Source organism: Taudactylus pleione, unplaced genomic scaffold (assembly GCF_031769625.1).
Source record: "Taudactylus pleione unplaced genomic scaffold, aTauple2 ptg000378l, whole genome shotgun sequence".
Lineage (NCBI taxonomy): Eukaryota > Metazoa > Chordata > Amphibia > Anura > Myobatrachidae > Taudactylus > Taudactylus pleione.
The window spans coordinates 6,326,716-6,351,579 of NW_028284779.1; the positions used below are offsets into that span (position 1 = coordinate 6,326,716).

General features: G+C 45.5%; 1 protein-coding gene across 2 annotated transcripts in view; it reads left to right on the forward strand.

Annotated features, from left to right (window-relative positions):
• The window catches only part of GLP1R (glucagon like peptide 1 receptor), a 590,706-nt gene that overhangs the window by 302,211 nt on the left and 263,631 nt on the right, over positions 1 to 24,864 (forward strand). Inside the window, exon 3 of one of the 2 annotated variants that reach the window (XM_088445321.1) lies at positions 8,740 to 8,847. In XM_088445321.1, coding sequence (XP_088301447.1) covers positions 8,740 to 8,847 — 108 coding nt within the window. The remainder of the gene's footprint in view (positions 1 to 8,739; positions 8,848 to 24,864) is intronic. The other variant, XM_088445322.1, reaches the window with a different exon arrangement.

Below are 24,864 nucleotides of genomic sequence, written 5' to 3' on the forward strand. Positions count from 1 at the left end.
ACGCTATTCATTGCTGTGTGTTCTGTGATTAGCTTCTACTGTATGGGGTCCTGGAAATGCTTGATTGTACCCAGGGACTATCACTGCTGTGTGATCTCTGATAGTTTCTACGTGTGGGGTCCTGGAAGCGATTGAGTGGACATACGATATTCACTGCTGTGTGATCAGTGATAGTTTCTACTGTGGGGACTGAGGGTCTCTAGCTATTTTGTGGAATTGTTCTGGGACGTTATACTCTACTGGGACTGCCTCTGTCTGGACTGCTACCTGTTTATTGCCCGTTCACTGGATTTACTGCTTGTCTTGACATATTATCTATTTTTGTGTGCTGTGGAAAAATAAACCATCACGTTGGTTTCATCTGCTCGTTGTCTGAGTGATTGAGAGAACCCCGTATCCTCACATTTGGTGGCAGCAGTGGGATTTTGGTGGCAGCAGTGGGATCATTCAGACATCAATCAAGGAGCAGTGAAAGCGTGAAGTCACTCACAATAGAGAAGAGAGGATCAGGCCAACTGAGTGGTCGTCAGTCCTGTAAAAGGTAAAATGGTGCTAAGGAAAGAAAGTCAGTGCCTCAAGTCTCCCAGGGCAGTGAAGCTCGTGGATGGAGGTACATCGGTATGTCGGCAGGCTAGGAAGCCGGATATATTATTTATTATAAGGATGCAGTACATATGGGCATACTGGAATGATGCTCGGAGGATGATTAGCGGGTGGAGAGTATCCAGCTTAACAGACAAATTGTGTTATCTGGGAGATGCTTTCATGCACTGCAGAAGTGAAGCAGTCACATGGAAGATGCTGGATGAACCAGAGTTTGAAGAATTCGCAGAGGAAGTGAAGGCTACAATGGCCCAAATGATACAAGGAAGCCACTGTACAAAGACAGAAGGGCAGGTCCAGGATAAGTGGTCCTCCTGGACAGACCCAGAGGAAAGATCCGAAATAGAACTACTGCAACCCGGCCAGACAACCGAGGGGGTTGCCCCAAAATTAACTGTTACCAGTGGAGCGGGGTCATTGTCAGGGGGGCCCCTAAGCCCTCTGGACGAAATGAGCATGGAGGAGTTGGTAGCAGAATGCCAGCTGCGGGGCATCCCTGGCCAATTCGGCACGCGCAGGGAAATCCTTCAGTGTATACTCCAGGACGAGGGGGACCCCACCAAAGCGTTCACTGATTATCGGACATTTATCCTCCATCTCGGCCCACGGATGAGTGTGGGGGAACAGCTGGAGTGTCTGGAGTCGTGCTTTGTTGTGGCAGAAGAAGAGGCCTCAGATCGTGGTCTCCTGGATACCCCAGGCTGGCGGGACCAGTGTTGCAGGGTGAATGCAGAAAGGCACCGCCTGCAACAGCTTCTCCCACTGCCAAAGGACACAGCTGCCCAGTGTACTATACTGGGAGAGGCTAGCGCCCAAGTGAAGGAAGCAGTGCCCATAATACAGGCACCCCAGGAGGAGTCGCACTACACCTTCCCTTTTGCTGAGGTGGAAGATGGAGACCTATTAACCAGCTGCCAGGGGATCTATGAGGACGGTGTCCGAGAGGAGATCACCAAGGTTGGGGGAGTATCATCTCACTTCCCAACCACAAGCATACCAGTCGCAGATGGCATCGTGGTCCAGGCGGTTCAGCATACTCAGCTGGGAGAGGCCCATCATGATGAACTGGCAATGGCAGACTCTTTTAGTTCATCGGGGGAGGCTGAGGAGAAAATGCCCTGTGTATGTCCTGCTATCCTAACTCCCCCTGAAGGATATGAAGGATTGTACCCGATCCCCTATTTGGAAACTGAGGAATTGCAGGCAAAATGTTGGTACGTACCCTGTGATTTAAATGGAACATGGGTAGCAAAGACTGTTAACCTAACATAAGATCATAAATCAGAAGAGGATTTGTTATCACCCTGTAATAACTCGGACAGTGGTGTGGACTGTAACTATGTGCCAGGGGATTTGCCTGCCCTTAGTAAGATTCCAGCAAATACAGACCAGGTGGATGTCAGGAGACAGCGCTTGCAACCCCTTCTCCCACCCCAGGGAGAAGGCACTGCACCACCCGGCCCCCTGCATCTCACAGAACACGAGGCATTTGTGGAGATAATTTTGGAGTGTTCAGCGGTTAAAACCTGGTGTGGTACCCAACCAGTTATCCAGCCGACCGGGCTAGAAGAGGGAGGTACCAAGGAGGAGGACAGTCCAGAAGAAGTTCCAGGTGAGACTCTGGCTTTTGAGGGGGGAGGGCTGGGACAGGACCAGCCTGTCCTGGTGGCTCCCCTGCAGCCACTAACTGCATTGTTCCATATAGAAGGTTCATCCTGGGGCCCGAGCCGTGAGGAGCCCACATGTTGCACTGAAAGTTGTCAGCCCCCCAGTTGGTGTTTGGGGGAGGAAGGAATGGACACTGCCACAGAAGTGCCATGTAAAGAGACCCAATATTTGCCTGCCCCTGGGCAACCGTTACTTGTACAAGGTGGTGAGGGGGAAGGTACCCACTGCCCCTGTGTTCCAGAAGTGAGGGTGTTAGGATGCCCGATTAGTATGATTTGGGGAAAGGGGTGTGATAATGTGAAGGGGGAACACCGAACGTCTGACTTGGGGGAATTGCTAAATCCTCTGGTGGAAAAAGGGGACATGTTATATTGTAATTTTGTACATGCGGATTATCTAACTAGGCTGCTTCTCACATCCTGGGTCTTATGTTACATTACTCTGTGGGACACTGGTGGCACACTCACCCACAAGATGCTTTACCCTGCACCCCACCTCGCCCAGTCAGTAGTGGTTCTGGATCCCCCCAGGGAACAAGGCCTAAAAAGTGGGAGAGGAATGTGAGGACATGAGATGTGTGTTACAAATGTACTGGCAGCATCTCAGTCCTTGCAGAGATCAATTTACTTTTTAGTCCTTTTGTGTCCCCCATCCGTCTCCTAGTGTATGTGTGATCATTCTCAGGACACACATTTCCATTAGCATGTCTATTATGTACTGTAATAATGTAAGTTATTGAAATGTTTAATACTGGATAAGCCTTGATGTTAACCTGGTCCATATGTCTGTGTTAGAACAAGGTGACACCTCCCAAAACAAAAGACCCTCTAAGTTAATTCCCACCTCCCCAGGGGACGCTCAGGATTTACTCCTCCTTCCATTTGCCTGTTTTGTGCATCACGTGAACCTGGTAGACTGAACGGAACCATCCCAGCAGGTGTTCGTCAGGGAAGTAATACCCAGAGGAGGTAGGAGAAAGTGACAGCATAAGGGACTTGCACCAATCAGGAAACGGTGCAACCCCCCCTGGGAGGTCACAATATCGTAGGAAATTGGAAGATTTTAAAACAGGTCACTGAAGGCAACTCCACATGTTAGTCGCTGACTTTGGCTAAGAGGCCTCGCTCTGCCAAGGTGCTAGTGGAACGCATCACCAGTTCTGTGGATTTATACTTGGAAATTCTGCAAGGACCTATACGCTATTCATTGCTGTGTGTTCTGTGATTAGCTTCTACTGCATGGGGTCCTGGAAATGCTTGATTGTACCCAGGGACTATCACTGCTGTGTGATCTCTGATAGTTTCTACGTGTGGGGTCCTGGAAGTGATTGAGTGGACATACGCTATGCACTGCTGCGTGATCAGTGATAGTTTCTACTGTGGGGACTGAGGGTCTCTAGCTATTTCGTGGAATTGTTCTGGGACATTATACTCTACTGGGACTGCCTCTGTCTGGACTGCTACCTGTTTATTGCCCGTTCACTGGATTTACTGCTTGTCCTGACATATTATCTATTTCTGTGTGCTGTGGAAAAATAAACCATCACGTTGGTTTCATCTGCTCGGTGTCTGGGTGATTGAGTGAACCCCGTATCCTCACAATATCTCTGTTTTTTTTTTTTTATAACAGCTTCATAATAGGATAAGGTGTAATCAGGGAGATTGCTACTATTTCAGGGAGTCTTCCTGACAATCAGGGAAAGTTGGCAAGTATGAGTTGGACCCAGTCTTAAGGCGCACATCCACTAGGTGATATTAATGAGCAATTGAACGTTAACGACATCGTTATCTTTCAATCGCTCATCAATCCTGCACAAATCATGCAACAAAATGTCGGAAACGACCAGTGATGGACGCTCCTGCTGGTCGTTTTGGACATCTATCATCGCCTGAACATGCCGGTCAATCTGCCGATAACAACAGATTGACCATGTTCAGAGATGATGGAAGGTGCCTACACTGAAAGACAAATCGTCCTGTCGTTACCCCATCGCCTAGTGTATGTGCACCTTTATAGTGCTAGGAGGCAGAGAGCCAAATCCATAAGAGACTTCCACAAACTCCACATGTGCAATTTTATTTCTAAAACAATGGGGACTCACATCTGGCAATTTTACTGAAAATATGCAACCCAAATTGCTTTGTCAACCTTTCATGATGGCACACAATGGACCTGATACAGAGTCGCTCGCAAGCGCCGTGCGCTCGCAAGCGGCCTGATGGTATGCGAACGCGCATGTGCACACGCTTCGTGAACTACTCTGTGTGATCGCAAACCGCTTGCTCGCCCAGCAAAGATGGTAGTGGTAACAGGGGCAGGACACTAATAACGGGGGAGTGGAGGTGCGAACGCAGGCGTGCCTGAGTGTTTAAACGCCGTTTCAGAGGCGTGCATAATTAACAGGCAGCGTCATAGTACACGTCACTTGCCTGTTTTTTACACTGAAGTCCTCGTAGTGCTTGCGGTAGGGTAAGACACCCACAAGCGCTGCGTTAGCTTCCGATGGTGCTCGATGTACCAATGTTTTAATACACTTCCTGGAGCTGACGTGCGCTAGTGGGCGTCTCTACATACGCTAATGGGTGTCTGCATACACAGAGCGCTCGCTAACACAGCCAAAGTGGGTGTGCTTATGCCTTGGTGAGCGATCACTTCCCATGCCGTCACGTTGTCATATTTGCATATGCTGGATGCGAGTGATCGCATCTAGCGAGCGGCTCTGAATAAGGTCCAATATCTTTCTAAGATTGGATCAACACATTTTTATACTCTAAGAAAGCGATTCTAGCTGATATGATATGTATGATAAAAGCGGATTTCTATCGCTCATAGTTTCACAAAGTTTTTACCCTTTTATAATGGAAGTACCCGCTTGCTGGACCTCGTGCAAAAAGGGGGAAGTCTGTCAAGCAGAGAAGCTTTAGTTACACATGCAGCTTGGAGCGCCACTGTTCCCAGATATTTTTTCTTTCCTAATGAGGAGACGCAGCTAGCTATTGACAGAGAGGAATAGCTGCCAGTCAGAGCTAAAATATACTGTACCACATTAGCAAAAGAAAGAAAAAACAGACACAATTCAAAATGGAATGTAATTAAACGAAAGAATCATCACTTTAATATAAATTAATTAATATACAAATTGTCCCTTCTTGTTCTTCGATGTAATTCCTTTGCCTTTGTAATCCACCTTTTGGAGAAAAATAAACAACCTGCAAAGCCGGAAGAAATTCTCGCTATGAATGTGCGTCACTGACATACGGAAATCCCTTTACCGCTAGCCAATCAGCAAAATCTAGAGTGGAAAAATGGCTGTGATTGGCTGAGAAGCTCATGGACCTCTCAGTCACTCCGGTGTATAGTTATTCATTCAGCGGCTGGAGCAGTTGCATTGGCTTTGATTGGTTGTGATTTTGATCACATTGAATTACAAAACAATTCTATTGGGTTCTGATCAAAATCAAAGAAATAATATTTTATCTTTATAAAGTGGTTAACAAGAGTTTGGGGCAGGGGTGCTTCTAGAGAGGAGGGGGCCCGTGTGCAGTCTCCGTCACGAGCCCCCTCCTCTCCGTCCGGCGGCCAGCGCCGCACTTATAGACTCTGGGCACTAGAGTGTGCCCAGAGTCTATAGCACATGTGCAGGTCACTGGGAAAATGGTCGCGGCGCCCAATTTCCCTGTACTGTGCATGCGCAAATGATGGGAAAATGGCTGCGGCGGCCATTTTACAGCTGCTTTTTACAGCGCAGGCACCATCACCGATGTGGGACTTCGGAGAGGTAAGTATAATATGGGTGCAGGGTGTGTGGTGCGGGCTCCCGCTGGACAAAGCGGCACGTGTGCCCTGCACCCATTATAAATACACCCCTGGTTTGGGGTGTGTTTTATTCAAATAAACTTTATTTAGAAAAATGTTTTAGGTGTGCTTTATTTACATACTTATACCTGGAGTTGCCTTTTCTGGGGTCCCATACTTCAATACCTCAGACCAGGGCCGGATTGAGGGTCACATGGGCCTGGAGCTTAAAATGATCAGGAGCCTATTATGAGAAGCAGAGGAGGTGTGGCCAGTGCCATGTGGGTGTGTACACACCCTACACTATCAGCCCCAATGTCTCCCCAAATATGTAAAAGAAACAAAATGCTTCCTTTTGTGAGGAAAATATAATTTTTTTTTACTACTTATGATTTATGGATGACCTTGTGGACAGCAGATGGCCAGTCAACATCATACTGTCATGATGATGGGCCTATTTTTATGCGAAGGCCTGGAGCTGTAGCTCCATCCGCCCCATTGTTAATCTGGCCCTGCCTCATACCCCACAGAACACAGACCATGAGTCCTTAGAGGAGTACCAGTGCTTTTTAGTATAGAGCTGGCCCGGGTTTCTAATTTAATAGGGGGACCCTGCTCTTGTTGTACATGTTTTAGTGGGAACCAGTGAAGGCTGCATAGCACTGGTGCTGGTTGTGGATTGTAAGAGGGGTAGCACTAATTTGTTTATTATTATTTATCTAATAGTGGAGCTTCTCTCATTGGCTCAATCCAGTTACCCATGATGATCTCGCGGACATGACTCATTGCGGCAACGGGCGCACTTTATGGCAGCCTGAACTTGCATAAAACTGATTGTGGCCCCATAGGGCTCCAAGCAAAATTCTGCGAATTTGGGCTCAATGCGGTGCAGGATGCAGTGCCGTTGCCGCCATTTTGACGCCGTGGCAACGGCACAACGCACCCTTCGCAGACAATTGGATTGAGCCCTTTGTTTTAGTACAGTCTAGCTACCCTAAAGATGCAGGCGACTGAAATAAATAGGAAAATGTCTGCGTGTCCGCCCGCATTCAGACATGCACCTGAACATACTGTATAGGGGCCGCACATGTGCAGTAGGTTGATGGCCCCCGGCAAATGAAAGTAAAGTGTTCGCTAATGTCATCGTTTACAAGTACAAATCGCAGGGACGGGCTCCTATTGGAAAGATCTATTTCATTTTTCATTTTCAAAACCATAAAAAGATAAAAGATTAGGAAGTTGGGAAGATAAAAAATGTATCCAGTTTTCATGTATGAAGCCTTATCACATGCGTAATAGAGGAATGGAATTGCCCCTATGTTGAGAACCCCTTTAATTGAATAGAGTTGTCTGCCCATGTAGTAACGTCATGCTATAATAATGCCGTCTGTGCTTGGGAAGCTACTTTCACCATAGTGGCCAATCATTGACACATTTACTGACAGTAAGAAATAGGCCTCATTTTGTAATGATCAGTAAAATTATCGCAGCCTATCGATGTACTAAACTACATCTAACATTCACCATGACAGTACAGCCTACCGAGCCTCTCTTACCATCGGGTTTTCATGTTCTTAATGTTTAGTATGAGTATTTTGCAATGTGTCGCTAAAAATACTGCATATTGATGTTAGTTATGCAGGGATTGTAGGCGCTACATAGTCACCACCAAAAATAAGAGATAGAAAGTCTGGGTTCATTAAACCAACTTATATATACAAACTGTAATATCAGCAGTCTGTGGGGTCTATGTACTAAGCCTTGAGAGAGATAAAGTACCAACCAGTCAGCTCCTGTCATTTTACAGGCTGTGATTTCAAAATGACAGTTAGGAGCTGATTGGTTGGTACTTTATCTCCATCCACTTTGTCTCTCTCCAGGCTATGTACTAGAACACAAACTGTGCTGTAATACTTACATTCTCGTATCACAGCTTGAGTAACAGATGCTGTATCCTTGCTCTCATCTGCAGCAATACCGCTGTTATATTTGGGGTATGCTCCACCCAACTATACAGTGACTAATAAAATACTGTACATGTCCATCCTTCATCTACATCCATGTCCTTTCTACTTCAGTGATCCATTTGGCACTGCTCTTAAAATGATGCTGCAGCATCTGATATACTACTTTTGAATTTAGCTGAAGCATCTGCTCTATTACTTTAGAATGATGCTGCAGCACGTGATATAATACTCTGGAATGATGCTGCAGCACGTGATATAATACTCTGGAATGATGCTGCAGCATGTGATATGATACTCTGGAATGATGCTGCAGCACATGATATAATACTCTGGAATGATACTGCAGCACATGATATAATACTCTGGAATGATGCTGCAGCACGTGATATAATTCTCTGGAATGATGCTGCAGCACGTGATATAATACTCTGGAATGATGCTGCAGCACGTGATATAATACTCTGGAATGATGCTGCAGCACGTGATATAATACTCTGGAATGATACTGCAGCACATGATATAATACTCTGGAATGATACTGCAGCACATGATATAAAACTCTGGAATGATACTGCAGCACGTGATATAATACTCTGGAATGATACTGCAGCACATGATATAATACTCCAGAATGATACTGCAGCACATGATATAATACTCCGGAATGATGCTGCAGCACCTGATGTACGGATCTTTTTCTCCGCAGGCAGGTTTTGCAACCGGACTTTCGATGACTACGCCTGCTGGCCTGACGGAGTTCCTGGAACTTATGTGAATGTTTCCTGTCCCTGGTACCTCCCCTGGGCACACAATGGTAAGATGGTACGCTGTCACACCAGAGCGACCCTCTCTGACTATTACTCAGCAGCACCACATAACATTTTGTGAACGTACCTATCTGAAATGTGTTATCCCTGATCTCTAGGTAACTTTTCCTGTAACACTTCTCAGTACTGTACAGAACATGTGTATTGCTATTTAAGAAAGTTTTGAAGTGATTTAAGAGTTAACTACTGAAGACGCCTGTGACTGTAAATGGTATAACAAGTATCTGAGGACAATGGGCCTGATTCACTACAGATCGCAACTGCGGTCCCGGCTGCGATTACACACGCAGTCTGGCTGCGATATTATGCTAATCATTGCAATCGCTATGCCGTTGCAGCACCACATAGGGACGCCCACCTTACACACATCCATAATGGTTAGCAAGACTGTGAAACCATCGGTAACATTGAGTACCATCGGAGCCTCATGCACACTTGCACAAGCTCGACCTCACTCAGATATTTCTAACGTTATCGCACGCTATGAGGCTGCGTATGGCATCGCAGTGGATAATTTATGCACGCCCCTGCAGCAGCATTTGAACGCACTGGCACGCCTGCGTTTCACCGACCACCCCCCGTCACCTCCCACAAACGGCATTTCCAGTCAATCACTCTACGATGGGTCTGTGTAGTCAATGCGTTTGCAGTCCCGATCGCAGTGGCTAGTTCGCGCACTGCGATGCATGCGCAAATTGCAACAATTGGCCGATTGCGTGCGCAATCGCAGTTGCAATCTGTAATGAATCAGGCCCAATAACACTGTACAACAAATTAATACTTTTAATTTGTTTCCTTTCTAAAAATAGTCATACATTACAAAAAAAAACTAAACTAAAATGATTTCAGAATGTTTTTACTAGCTGTATTTTTTGAGCTACACTACTTGCACTATACTGTATGTACATTAGTAATATAGTCATAGTGAAAAGCTATTTTAAAATAATCTGATATTTTCTTGATAGAAAATAAATAACAGTTGATTTAATTCAATCAATCACAAATAAGAACACAAAACGAAACAAACATACAGCATACGAAACAAACATACAGCATAGGAAAGTACTATGTAATATAGTGGCCTATGCATGGGGGTGCTTTCTCTTTGCTTGTCGCTTGTACTCCTCTTCTGGGGCATCTCTTGTCACTGTCCAACAGTAGTGATCACCTACCCTGGTATCTTTGTTCCATTGCTGAAATGTCTTGGTGGATCGCTCACTATGCTTGTCATTCAGTGCACCACAGTTATCTTGTGTGGGTAATCCCGTGAATCGCATATATATTTGAATAGGGGAGGGGACAAGTAACTGATTCATTTAATTGGGTAATTAGGCCCCTCCCCCTCTGAGCGGAACGCAGATTGCTGGTAAGATTCCCTCCATTCTGCCCACTTCACTGGGAATACCCCTACATCGTCATAATTGGGCTATATCTCAGAACTCAGAGCTAACTGAGAGTTTTAAATGTCATAATCATTCTTTGCATGCTGAAATCAAGAAGTAACTATTTTCACATCGGAAACATTTTCATTGTTGTGCAGTGTAATCATACCATAATGTGGGATAATATCTCTGTATTTGCAGCTGGGATGGGGAATGGTGCCTGCCAGGCCAGTGCTGTTTGTTGGGTCATTTACAGATAGTCATTAATTCTGTCAGCTGTTAGAGGATGCTGAGTTATAGAAAATGCTGCAATGCTGTATGAAGGGTATGTTACTCATTAGTAGAGGAATGTTACTCTGTACAGTATGAAGGGAATATTATTATTTATTACTAGTTATTTATATAGTGCACCAGGGGCTGGCTGGCAACTTTCAGCCTGGGGGGCAACACAAGCAAGTGGCCCTGGTGTTGGTAACCCCGACTAGAGGTTGCATTTAAAACTAGTGATGAGCGGTTCGGATTCTGAGGAATCCGAACCTCTCCGAACAGGTGGAATCCGAGTCCACCCGAACGCAAGTTCGGGTGTTCCCGCCTGACTCGGATTCCACCTCGAGGCCGAACATCACCCGTCCGGCGTCGGATTCTCGCGAGAGCCGAGTGACGTTCGGCCTCAATAAAAAGGCGCGGCGCCCGGCAGTCGGCGCCATTTCTCGCGTGACGCGTAGTTAGGTAGTTAGCTAGTGCGCTGTCTGTTCTAGTGTTAGATAGATTAGAGTAGGCAGTGCTCTGTGACTTTACTGGGCATAAGCCCTTGTGTGTGCTCCGTGACTGGGCATAATAAGCCCACTGTGTGTATGTGTACTCTACTACTCACTGTATTATACAAGCTCCATGACAACTGACAGGGCATAGCCCACTGAGTGTATTATACAAGCTCCGTGACAGGGCATAGCCCACTGAGTATTATACAAGCTCCTTGACAGGGCATAGCCCACTGTGTCTATTATACAAGCTCTGTGACAGGGCATAGCCCACTGTGTCTATTATACAAGCTCCGTGACAGGGCATAAGCCCACTGAGTGTATTATACAAGCTCCGTGACAGGGCATAAGCCCACTGAGTATTATACAAGCTCCGTGACAGGGCATAGCCCACTCAGTGTATTATACAAGCTCCGTGACAGGGCATAGCCCACTGAGTATTATACAAGCTTCTTGACAGGGCATAGCCCACTGTGTCTATTATACAAGCTCTGTGACAGGGCATAGCCCACTGTGTCTATTATACAAGCTCCGTGACAGGGCATAGCCCACTGAGTGTATTATACAAGCTCCGTGACAGGGCATATGCCCACTGAGTATTATACAAGCTCCGTGACAGGGCATAGCCCACTGAGTGTATTATACAAGCTCCGTGACAGGGCATAGCCCACTGTGTCTATTATACAAGCTCCGTGACAGGGCATAGCCCACTGTGTCTATTATACAAGCTCCGTGACAGGGCATAGCCCACTGGGTCTATTATACAAGCTCCGTGACAGGGCATAGCCCACTGAGTGTATTATACAAGCTCCGTGACAGGGCATAGCCCACTGTGTCTATTATACAAGCTCCGTGACAGGGCATAGCCCACTGAGTGTATTATACAAGCTCCGTGACAGGGCATAGCCCACTGTGTCTATTATACAAGCTCCGTGACAGGGCATAAACCCACTGAGTATTATACAAGCTCCGTGACAGGGCATAGCCTACTGTGTCTATTATACAAGCTCCGTGACAGGGCATAGCCCACTGAGTGTATTATACAAGCTCCGTGACAGGGCATAGCCCACTGTGTCTATTATACAAGCTCCGTGACAGGGCATAGCCCACTGGGTCTATTATACAAGCTCCGTGACAGGGCATAGCCCACTGGGTCTATTATACAAGCTCCGTGACAGGGCATAGCCCACTGAGTGTATTATACAAGCTCCGTGACAGGGCATAGCCCACTGGGTCTATTATACAAGCTCCGTGACAGGGCATAGCCCACTGTGTCTATTATACAAGCTCCGTGACAGGGCATAGCCCACTGAGTGTATTATACAAGCTCCGTGACAGGGCATAGCCCACTGTGTCTATTATACAAGCTCCGTGACAGGGCATAAACCCACTGAGTATTATACAAGCTCCGTGACAGGGCATAGCCTACTGTGTCTATTATACAAGCTCCGTGACAGGGCATAGCCCACTGAGTGTATTATACAAGCTCCGTGACAGGGCATAAGCCCACTGAGTATTATACAAGCTCCGTGACAGGGCATAGCCCACTCAGTGTATTATACAAGCTCCGTGACAGGGCATAAGCCCACTGAGTATTATACAAGCTTCTTGACAGGGCATAGCCCACTGTGTCTATTATACAAGCTCTGTGACAGGGCATAGCCCACTGTGTCTATTATACAAGCTCCGTGACAGGGCATAGCCCACTGAGTGTATTATACAAGCTCCGTGACAGGGCATATGCCCACTGAGTATTATACAAGCTCCGTGACAGGGCATAGCCCACTGAGTGTATTATACAAGCTCCGTGACAGGGCATAGCCCACTGTGTCTATTATACAAGCTCCGTGACAGGGCATAGCCCACTGTGTCTATTATACAAGCTCCGTGACAGGGCATAGCCCACTGGGTCTATTATACAAGCTCCGTGACAGGGCATAGCCCACTGAGTGTATTATACAAGCTCCGTGACAGGGCATAGCCCACTGTGTCTATTATACAAGCTCCGTGACAGGGCATAGCCCACTGAGTGTATTATACAAGCTCCGTGACAGGGCATAGCCCACTGTGTCTATTATACAAGCTCCGTGACAGGGCATAAACCCACTGAGTATTATACAAGCTCCGTGACAGGGCATAGCCTACTGTGTCTATTATACAAGCTCCGTGACAGGGCATAGCCCACTGAGTGTATTATACAAGCTCCGTGACAGGGCATAGCCCACTGTGTCTATTATACAAGCTCCGTGACAGGGCATAAGCCCACTGAGTATTATACAAGCTCCGTGACAGGGCATAGCCCACTGTGTCTATTATACAAGCTCCGTGACAGGGCATAGCCCACTGGGTCTATTATACAAGCTCCGTGACAGGGCATAGCCCACTGAGTGTATTATACAAGCTCCGTGACAGGGCATAGCCCACTGGGTCTATTATACAAGCTCCGTGACAGGGCATAGCCCACTGTGTCTATTATACAAGCTCCGTGACAGGGCATAGCCCACTGAGTGTATTATACAAGCTCCGTGACAGGGCATAGCCCACTGTGTCTATTATACAAGCTCCGTGACAGGGCATAAACCCACTGAGTATTATACAAGCTCCGTGACAGGGCATAGCCTACTGTGTCTATTATACAAGCTCCGTGACAGGGCATAGCCCACTGAGTGTATTATACAAGCTCCGTGACAGGGCATAAGCCCACTGAGTATTATACAAGCTCCGTGACAGGGCATAAGCCCACTGAGTATTATACAAGCTCCGTGACAGGGCATAGCCCACTGTGTCTATTATACAAGCTCCGTGACAGGGCATAGACCACTGAGTGTATTATACAAGCTCCGTGACAGGGCATTAGCCCACTGAGTATTATACAAGCTCCGTGACAGGGCATAAGCCCACTGTGTCTATTATACAAGCTCTGTGACAGGGCATAAGCCCACTGTGTCTATTATACAAGCTTCGTGACAGGGCATAGCCCACTGAGTCTATTATACAAGCTCCGTGACAGGGCATAAGCCCACTGAGTATTATACAAGCCTCGTGACAGGGCATATCCCACTGAGTGTATTATACAAGCTCCGTGACAGGGCATAGCCCACTGTGTCTATTATACAAGCTCCGTGACAGGGCATAAGCCCACTGAGTATTATATAAGCTCCGTGACAGGGCATAAGCCCACTGTGTCTATTATACAAGCTCTGTGACAGGGCATAAGCCCACTGTGTCTATTATACAAGCTCTGTGACAGGGCATAGCCCACTGAGTCTATTATACAAGCTCCGTGACAGGGCATAAGCCCACTGAGTATTATACAAGCTTCGTGACAGGGCATAGCCCACTGAGTGTATTATACAAGCTCCGTGACAGGGCATAGCCCACTGTGTCTATTATACAAGCTCCGTGACAGGGCATAGCCCACTGTGTCTATTATACAAGCTCCGTGACAGGGCATAGCCCACTGAGTGTATTATACAAGCTCCGTGACAGGGCATAGCCCACTGTGTCTATTATACAAGCTCCGTGAAAGGGCATAGCCCACTGTGTGTATACAAGCTCTGTGACTCCAGTTCATAGTGATAAAGTAATATGGATCACGAGAATGAACTGAGAGGAGAGCAGAAACAACATGTAAATGCTAGCATTGCAGCGGCTGGAAGTCCATCACTTTTATCTAAAGCTGATGCTCATGGGCGTAGAGGCTTTAAAACCTTAGGGAACCTGAAATCAAAAAATTTAGATTTTACAGGGGTAAAGACAAAAAAAAAACCTCTAAAGACTACTACTTTTGCAGAGAAACAGAAAATTGGCAACATACCATTCACCACACGTAGCGGCAAGGAAAGACTCAGGCTTTGCCCTTTATTTCTGAGTGGTGGTTCTGCAGCTGTCAGTGAGGCATCTTGTGCCTCTCGTGATGATAAAAGACCTTTTCAATCAGACTATAGAAGTGTGAAAAAATTTAAAACCAATAAGGCAGTCGAACAAACTGTGTTTTTTGAAACACAAATGTCAGAAATCCCTGAGGAGAGTCTAAGTGGGTCCACAAGTGGCATTTCTATGTGTAAGCCTGACCTTTCAGAGAAGCCGCCCTCCACAGTTTCTTTTCCATCTGTAGTTGTGGGGATGAGCAGTATTGCCGAGGACATAGAAATTGAGGATGCCACCGTGGAATTGCAAGAGGATGAGAGGAATATATGTGCAGCTGATGCTGGCACTAATGAGGATGTTGAGGATGAGGATATTATTTGTATAAGTCAGGCACCAGTGGAAGCAGCTCTTGGCCAAGATAAGAAGGCCATTGCCATGCCTGGGCATAGAACCAAGAAATCCACATCTTTTGTGTGGAATTACTTTTACCCAAACCCTGACAACGTTTGTCAAGCCATTTGTAGCCTCTGTGAGACCACAGTTAGTAGAGGTAGGGACGTTAAACATCTAGGAACCTCTACGCTATTACGTCATCTGCAGCGAGCTCATGACAGGTGTTTGATAACAGAAACTACTGCAAAAAAAATAACAACAAGCAGTCCAGCATTAGCTAGATGCCTTCTCTCTACTAAATCCCAGCACCTGCAATCTCCACCGACAACACCTTCCTCCTCAATATCCTCAGGAATGATCAGTGGTAGTACAACATCCAATTTATTAGTGCTAAGTCACGGTGACTCCTCCAATTTCCAGGACACCTCAGAAGAAACTGAATCTTTGAGCGCTAGGCCTGCTGCTGCTGCTGCTGGTGGATCTTCATCCCAGAAGTGGACAAAGAAGACTACTAGTAGTATACCAAAAAAACAATTGACTGTTAAAGAATCTCTTGCAAGGGGAAGCAAGTATGACAGCTCTCACCCTGTCGCACAGCGGATCACTGACGCCATGACAGCTATGCTAATATTAGATCTGCGTCCAATATCCTCAATTAATGCAGTGGGATTTACACAGCTAGTTGAGGTCATGTGTCCCCGGTACCAAATTCCATCTCGGTTTCATTTTACCCGAAAAGCCATTCCTCGGCTGTACCAGGACGTTAAACAGAACCTAATTATTGGTCTGCAAAATGCTATTGTACCCACTGTCCACTTAACCACAGATATGTGGACAAGCGGTAGTGGACAAACTAAAGATTACATGACTGTGACAGCCCACTGGGTGGGTGAATCGCCTTCAGCAGCAGCAGTATCTAACAAACAACACCAGCTCATTCAGAGGCAGGCAACTCTGTGCATCACCGGATTCAATAAGAGGCATACCGCTGACAACCTCTTAGAAAAACTAAGAGATGTCATAGAAACATGGCTTACCCCACTTGGACTCTCCTCAGGATTTGTGATTTCTGACAATGCTACAAATATAGTGAAAGCATTACAGCTGGGTGAATTCCAACACATCCCCTGTTTTGCTCACACAATAAACTTAGTGGTGCAGGGTTTTTTAAAAAACGACAGGGGCGTTCAGGAGATGCTGTCTGTGGCCCGAAAAATTTCGGGACATTTTCGGCATTCAGCAACAGCGTGCAGGAGATTGCAGCACCTGCAAGAGCAGTTTAATTTGCCCTGCCATCAACTGAAGCAAGAAGTGGTAACGAGGTGGAAATCAACCCTGTATATGCTTCAGCGGATGGAGGAGCAGCAAAAAGCCATCCATAGCTATACGACAAGCCATGACATTGGGAGAGGAGGGGGAATGTACCTTACCCCAGCACAGTGGAGAGTACTTTCTGTCTTGTGCAAGGTGCTCAAACCATTTGAAGTTGCCACTTGTGAAGTGAGTGCTGACACTGCTAGCTTGAGTAAGGTGATTCCCCTGATTTCGCTTTTGGAAAAGCAGCTGGAGAAATTGAAGGATGATATTAAACAAAGTGATTCCGCAAAGTATGCTGGACTGATAGATCAAGTCCTTTGTTCGCTTCGCCAGGATCCACGGGTGGCCAAGATCTTGAAATCTGATCATTATATTTTAGCAACCATTCTTGATCCTAGGTTCAAGTCATATGCTGTGTCTTTCTTTACAACTGACCCAGATCTTAAAAGAACCAAAGCGCTCCTGGTGAGCAAGTTGGCAGCTGAAGTGACACATGGCACTACGATGACGTCTCCTCCTTCGGTTTCTGCAGCAGCAGCCAGAAAAAAATGCACCTTTTCCAAAAGACCCAGTGGTGATGCAGATAAGTCAAGTCAACATTTTGACATCTGGTCGGGTCTAAAAGATTTGCCCAACACCAGTGACACCTCTACCGCAACTCCATCTAATACGATTACCATCCAAAGAATGGTGGAGGATTATTTTCAGGACACCATACACGTAGACATGTCACAGAGTCCCTTCGAATATTGGAAGAAAAAAAAGGCAATTTGGAGACCCTTGTATAAACTGGCTTTGCATTATTTAAGCTGCCCACCCTCCAGTGTGTACTCGGAGAGAGTTTTCAGTACAGCCGGGAACCTTGTGAGTGAACGACGAAGGAGGCTACTTCCACAAAATGTAGAAAAAATGATGTTCATTAAAATGAACTGGAAATTTCACGAGGAAAACCTTTCCCACCAATCACGTCACAGTACAGATACTTCTGTAATGGTAGATTCCAGCGGGGATGAACTGATATTGTGTGAGGAATCGGATGATGTACACACTGATGAGGGTGAGGATGGCAATGATGGTGACATCATGCCACTGTAGACCTGTTGCCTTTAGTAGATTGGAAGATTTTTTTGTGGGGGCCCAAACAAACCAAGCACTTCAGCCACAAAGTGGCAGTACCTGTCGCTGAAATGCTTTGTTTGTTAAAGTGTGCATGTCCTTTTTAAGATCCAACATAAAGGGTGGGTGGGAGGGCCCAAGGACAATTCCATCTAGCACTACCTTTCATTTCTGCCACTGCTGTGTGGCATAGTTTCATAGATGTGCTTTAAACTGTGGTGTCTGTGCCACTGCGCCGCTGCTCTGACGCTTGGTCACCAGTCAGCTCACTGCAACCTTTGGCCAATAATGGTGAAACGAATAATTTAAGCTGTGAGGTGGTCTAAATTGACTGTAAATGACTGGAAATTAATGTTATTGAGGTAAATAACACTCTAGGAAGAAAAAAAAGCCCAATTTATGTAATTTTAGCTTTTTTTGCCAATTTTGGCAAAAAATCCAAATCCAAATCCAAATCCAAATCCAAAGCCAGTCACCGCAGTTTGGCAAATCCAAATCCAAAGCCGGATGACGAATTAGAACCAAATCCAAATCCAAATCCGCCAAAAATGGTCCGGCGCACATCCCTATTTAAAACACAATAACCCTCACAGGAAATAAATGAAACACATTGTCCCCTACAGGAAAAAACAAATCAAACACAATGGCCCTCACAGGAAAATAAATAAACACATATTCATTGCCCATACCACCCTACAAAAGTCTGACCTGACCTGTCAGCATCAAACAGCGGTACTACCAGTTGCCGCCACTTCAACTTGCAGTTGCTGAAGGGCGGAATAGAGAGAGGAGCTCCCAGTCTCCCCCTTGCCCTCAGCCACGGGATGCACCAGCACATCAGTCACTGCAAATCACAATGCACAGTACTAAGCACTGGAGAGAGTTAAAGTGAATGAAGATAAAGTGCCAACCAATCAGCTCCTGTCATTTTCAAACACAGCCTGTAAATTGACAGGAGCCGATTGGTTGGTACTTTATCTCCATCCACTTTATCTCTCTTTAAGGCTTAGTACCCTTAGTGTTGATCTTGCATGTTTGTGTGTGTGTGTGTATCTGCCTTCAGTACACTTAGAATGGATTCAGCTATTATAATCTTCCAAAAATACAACATTATAGCAAAAACAATATCCACAAAAGGACTGACATTTAAAAACATACTGCACATAATATATACACTGTATTTACACACACTAGATATAATGTCCAGCGTTGCCTGGCTTTCTATTTAATTCTTATAAACTCTCTCTCTTTCTTCTGTCTCTTCCACCCCCGTTTCTCCTCCCCACTTTTCCCTTCTTATTCCATCTTTCACTTCCCGCTCTGTCTCTTCTCCATATCTCCCTTCTCCCTCCACTATTTCTTTTTCTCTGATCCCACTACTTTGTCTCTCTCTCTTCAATCTCATCTTGGTCTTTTTCCCTTCTTGCTCTCCTGCTCCTCTCTGTCTGTCTTTGTTTCCTTTCTGCCCCTCTTTCCTGCTCGTTCTGTGTGATGGAGAACATCAAGAGTGATTTTACAGTGTGTTGAGTGTGTGGTGCTTAGCGTTAGGGCCAGAGTGACTGTGTGTTGTTTAGCGATAGGGCCAGGGTGAGTGTGTGGTGCTTAGCGTTAGGGCAAGGGTGAGTGTGTGGTGCTTAGCGTTAGGGCCAGGGTGAGTGTGTGGTGCTTAGCGTTAGGGCCAGGGTGAGTGTGCGGTGCTTAGCGTTAGAGCCAGGGTGAGTGTGTGGTTCTTAGCGTTAGAGCCAGGGTGAGTGTGTGGTGCTTAGCGTTAGGGCCAGGGTGAGTGTGTGGTTCTTAGCGTTAGGGCCAGGGTGAGTGTGTGGTGCTTAGCGTTAGGGCCAGGGTGAGTGTATGGTTCTTAGCGTTAGGGCCAGGGTGAGTGTGTGGTGCTTAGCGTTAGGGCCAGGGTGAGTGTGTGGTGCTTAGCGTTAGGGCCAGGGTGAGTGTGTGGTGCTTAGCGTTAGGGCCAGAGTGACTGTGTGTTGTTTAGCGTTAGGGCCAGGGTGAGTGTGTGGTGCTTAGCGTTAGGGCCAGGGTGAGTGTGTGGTGCTTAGCGTTAGGGCCAGGGTGAGTGTGTGGTGCTTAGCGTTAGGGCCAGGGTGAGTGTGTGGTGCTTAGCGTTAGGGCCAGGGTGAGTGTGTGGTGCTTAGCGTTAGGGCCAGGGTGAGAGTGTGGTGTTTAGTGCTAGGTTCTGGGTGAGTGTGTGGTGCTTAGTGCTAGGTTCAGGGTGTGTGTGTGGTGCTTAGCGTTAGGGTCAGGGTGAGTGTGTGGTGTTTAGTGCTAGGTTCAGGGTGAGTGTGTGGTGTTTAGTGCTAGGTTCAGGGTGAGTGTATGCACAGGAAGTCAATGGCCTAGTAGTAGAACCCCCGGACTTCTTACCTCCATGAAAGGTCCAGGTGATTCTGGCTACCTGGGAAGTCTCCAGGCATCTGTATCAGCGCAGCCGCCGCAGGGATCACTGTATGCTGACAGTAGAGTAGACAGACCGCGCGGGACAGCTGGGCAGTGGAGCGGAAGAGGAGGTGCCTTGCGCCCTCCCCTCACCCAGTGGCGCCCCGCCCCCAGCTAATTCAGACTCGCGCTCATGGTGAGTGATGTGCCCCTGAGTCCGGCTCCTGGCCTGCATTGCCTGCTGGTGAGCGTGCGGACTGTGGCAGTGTGGATCTGGACCGAGGGTAATCACAGATGCACTGCTAAGGGGTGGTCCTGTGCACTCCTGGACCACCCCTCGATTTTGCCCATGGCTCTGGCGGCCGGGAGACATTCACAAGATGCTCCCTGGCTGCTTATTACAGGCGCTTCAAGGAAACTCAGTGCGGCATACGGGCGCGCTGATTATCCTTGGTACGCTAACTGAGTGGGCGGGGAGCATCCTCTGCATGTCTCCCGGCCGCCAGAAGTGTATATCTATAACAACTAAGGAGGCAACTGGCGGCCCCTTAATACTGTGATTATACCGGCCCGGGGGGCAGATGGCACCCTGCCCCCCGGCCCAGCCCGCCTCTGTAGTGCACACATATTCTGCAGCGCTTTTACAGAGAGAATATTTGTCCATTCACATCAGTCCCTGCCCCAGTGGAGCTTACAATCTATATTCCCTATCACATGCTCACACACATATACACACTGGGGTTAATTTTTGTTGGGAGCAAATTAACCTGCCAGTATATTTTTGGAGTCTGGGAGGAGTCCGGAGCACCCAGAGGAAACCCACGCAAGCACAGGGAGAATATACAAACTCCACACAGTTAGGGCCGTAGTGGGAACCGAACCCATGACCTCAGTGCTCACCATCTGTGCTACCCATGTTGCTCATTAATAGAGGAATGTTACTTTATATGAAGGGAATGTTGCTCATTAATAGAGGAATGTTACTTTATATGAAGGGAATGTTACTCATTAATAGAAGAATATTAATCTGTACAATATGAAGGGAATGTTACTCATTAGTAGAAGAATATTAATCTGTACAATATGAATGGAATGTTACTCTGTATGAAGGGTATGTTACTCATTAGTAGAGGAATGTTACTCTGTACAGTATGAAGGGAATGTTACTCATTAATAGAGGAATGTTACTCTACATGAAGGGAATGTTTCTCATTAATAGAGGAATGTTACTCTATATATGAAGGGAATGTTACTCACTAATAGAGGAATGTTACTCTGTACAGTATGAAGGGAATGTTACTCATTAGTAGAAGAATATTAATCTGTACAATATGAATGGAATGTTACTTTATATGAAGGGAATGTTACTCATTAATAGAGGAATGTTACTCTACATGAAGGGAATGTTTCTCATTAATAGAGGAATGTTACTCTATATATGAAGGGAATGTTACTCACTAATAGAGGAATGTTACTCTGTACAGTATGAAGGGAATGTTACTCATTAGTAGAAGAATATTAATCTGTACAATATGAATGGAATGTTACTTTATATGAAGGGTATGTTACTCATTAGTAGAAGAATATTAATCTGTACAATATGAATGGAATGTTACTTTATATGAAGGGAATGTTACTCATTAATAGAGGAATGTTACTCTACATGAAGGGAATGTTTCTCATTAATAGAGGAATGTTACTCTATATATGAAGGGAATGTTACTCACTAATAGAGGAATGTTACTCTGTACAGTAGGAAGGGAATGTTACTCATTAGTAGAAGAATATTAATCTGTACAATATGAATGGAATGTTACTCTGTATGAAGGGTATGTTACTCATTAGTAGAGGAATGTTACTCTGTGCAGTATGAAGGGACTGTTACTTTATATGAAGGGAATGTCACTCATTAGTAGAGAAATGTTACTCTGTACAGTATGAAGGGAATGTTACTCATTAGTAGAAGAATATTAATCTGTACAATATGAATGGAATGTTACTCTGTATGAAGGGTATGTTACTCATTAGTAGAGGAATGTTACTCTGTGCAGTATGAAGGGAATGTTACTTTATATGAAGGGTATGTTACTCATTAGTAGAGAAATGTTACTCTGTACAGTATGAAGGGAATGTTACTCATTAGTAGAAGAATATTAATCTGTACAATATGAATGGAATGTTACTCTGTATGAAGGGAATGTCACTCATTAGTAGAGGAATGTTACTCTGTACAGTATGAAGGGAATGTTACTTTATATGAAGGGAATGTCACTCATTAGTCGAGAAATGTTACTCAGTACAGTATGAAGGGAATGTTACTCTATATGAAAGGAATGTTACTTATTAGTAGAAGAATATTAATCTGTACAAAATGAATGGAATGTTACTCTGTATGAAGGGTATGTTACTCATTAGTAGAGGAATGTTACTCTGTACAGTATGAAGGGAATGTTACTATATATGAAGGGAATGTCACTCATTAGTAGAGGAATGTTACTCTGTACAGTATGAAGGGAATGTTACTATATATGAAGGGAATGTTACTCACTAATAGAGGAATGTTACTCTGTACAGTATGAAGGGAATGTTACTCACTAATAGAGAAATGTTACTCTGTACAGTACGAAGGGAATGTTACTCATTAATAGAGAAATGTTACTCTACATGAAGGGAATGTTTCTCATTAATAGAGGAATGTTACTCTATATATGAAGGGAATGTTACTCACTAATAGAGGAATGTTACTCTATATAAAGGGAATGTTACTCATTAATAGAGGAATGTTACTCTATATGAAGGGAATGTTACTCATTAATAGAGGAATGTTCCTCTGTATGACGGGAATATTGCTCATTAGTAGGGGAATGTTACTAAGTAATGGAGGAATGTTACTCTGCATATGCATGCGCCGCACAGTAAAGCCCGCAAGACTACAGTGGGCACTTTCCCACATTTTAAATCTTTAATTGTAAACCATAATCTCTCAAAACCTCTGTCATATATTAACCACAACGTACAGCTAATGATCTATGGCATTTCATCGCATTCTAAAACAATTCAGGTGATAGATGCTGTTTAGGTTAAAAAAAAAGTGACGAAAAAAAATGCAAAGAAAAAATTATAAATGGCCTAAAAGGGCAGCTGACATTTGTGACTCTCCCAGGATGCGTTTTGCCATAAACAAATGCGCTATATGTTATTCCTAATTTCTGCTTGATATTTAGTGACATATTGCGCCTTGACAGCGCCAGACCTGAGGGATACCATCAATTTCCTTTGCTCTCCAGACACTTTCACAATTGAGAATTAAGAGAAGGATCATTTGTTTATTTGCTGATGTACGAGTATAGTTTGAAGAACCATGTGAAATACCAATTAGTGATTAACAGCCGCATTCGAATAATGAAGCTGTAAACGGCTCCAATCAAATGTTCACCTCTGTGGGTGGTTGTGCCAGACTGATCTTTATGGTCACGAATGGTCGAAACCCTGCCCCCAGTTTACAAACATGTCCAAAACAAAAAAGTCAGTTCAAAGTCAGGTTATATTTGTAATTATTTATTAAAAAAATCATTCAGCGCCTTTCAGATCACAAATGTACTGGTTTACAGATGGCAGATTCTATTATCACAATTTTATAATGCATACGTGATATGCAGACTGATTCACGGGTATCATAAGTGATCCTAGTGACAGCCTACCCTGATGCGTCAGGCATTTAGCTATAAACCGTCTCTACAACTTCTGTTTTTGTTCCCAGGCCCCAGTAACTAGCAGTAATCAGCATACCAGTCTGCAAATGACTCTCTTTTTAAAACTTTGGGTTTGCTGCTGCGAATGTGCTGCATATAAAGACTCGGGTGTGGTATGACAAGTCGTCATTCAGAAGGTAGACGTACAGAATGTCTATACCAGAATGTAGAGAGGTCCTAATTGCCGACAGTCAGACTAAGAATGTCAACATGGAATTTAGGTCCACAACCCAATTTTCAAAAATGTTGATATGGTTAAAATGTCGATATGTATACTTTCGTCTAAAGATAGCGTTGAAATATGACAGTTAGCAGGAGATGCTATAGTTGCGTTACCCTGTTTGTACACAATGTAATATTAATAATTTAATGAATAGTCACTTACACAGTGGGCCCTGGGGTTACTTAGATTGGCCCTCGCAGCTCCGGTACCGAGGTCAGTAAGTCTGCATTGGGAGACGCAGACCGTAGCCTCAGAACTCCTAGAAAACAGAGGTGAAATGCCCCCTTTTCTGGGAATGGAGGCCGCCCCCGCCCACTCCCAGACCTCAGATCTCACAGGCGGAGACCTGGACATGTGCATTACAGATCCTGCGCATGTGCTGGTCTCTCACAATCTGAGTAGTGCGCAAACCATCAGAAACCTTTCCTGCAGTAGTCCAAATGGAAAGAACAAATGCAAACACATGCCCACAACTTGCCATAATACGACAGTACAGAATCAGAGGCTGCAGGGTAGTTCAAGGGAGGAAGAGGCCTGTGTGCAGTCCTAGGGCCTGATTCAGCAAGGAACGCAGTCGCTTATACGCATGCAATCAGCTGTTGAGTACTGCGCCTGCGTCCGCGTCGCAGTGCGCGTGCACAAACCCTTCACTGCGATTAGCTTGCGATCGCAGTGAGCATGCAGTGTCATTATATGCTGATTGACAGGAAGTGACCATTCGGGGGTGTGACAGGGTGGCAGTGGCGGATCCAGGGGGGGGGGCGATTGGAGCGATCGCCCCCCCCTAGCACAGTCCGCT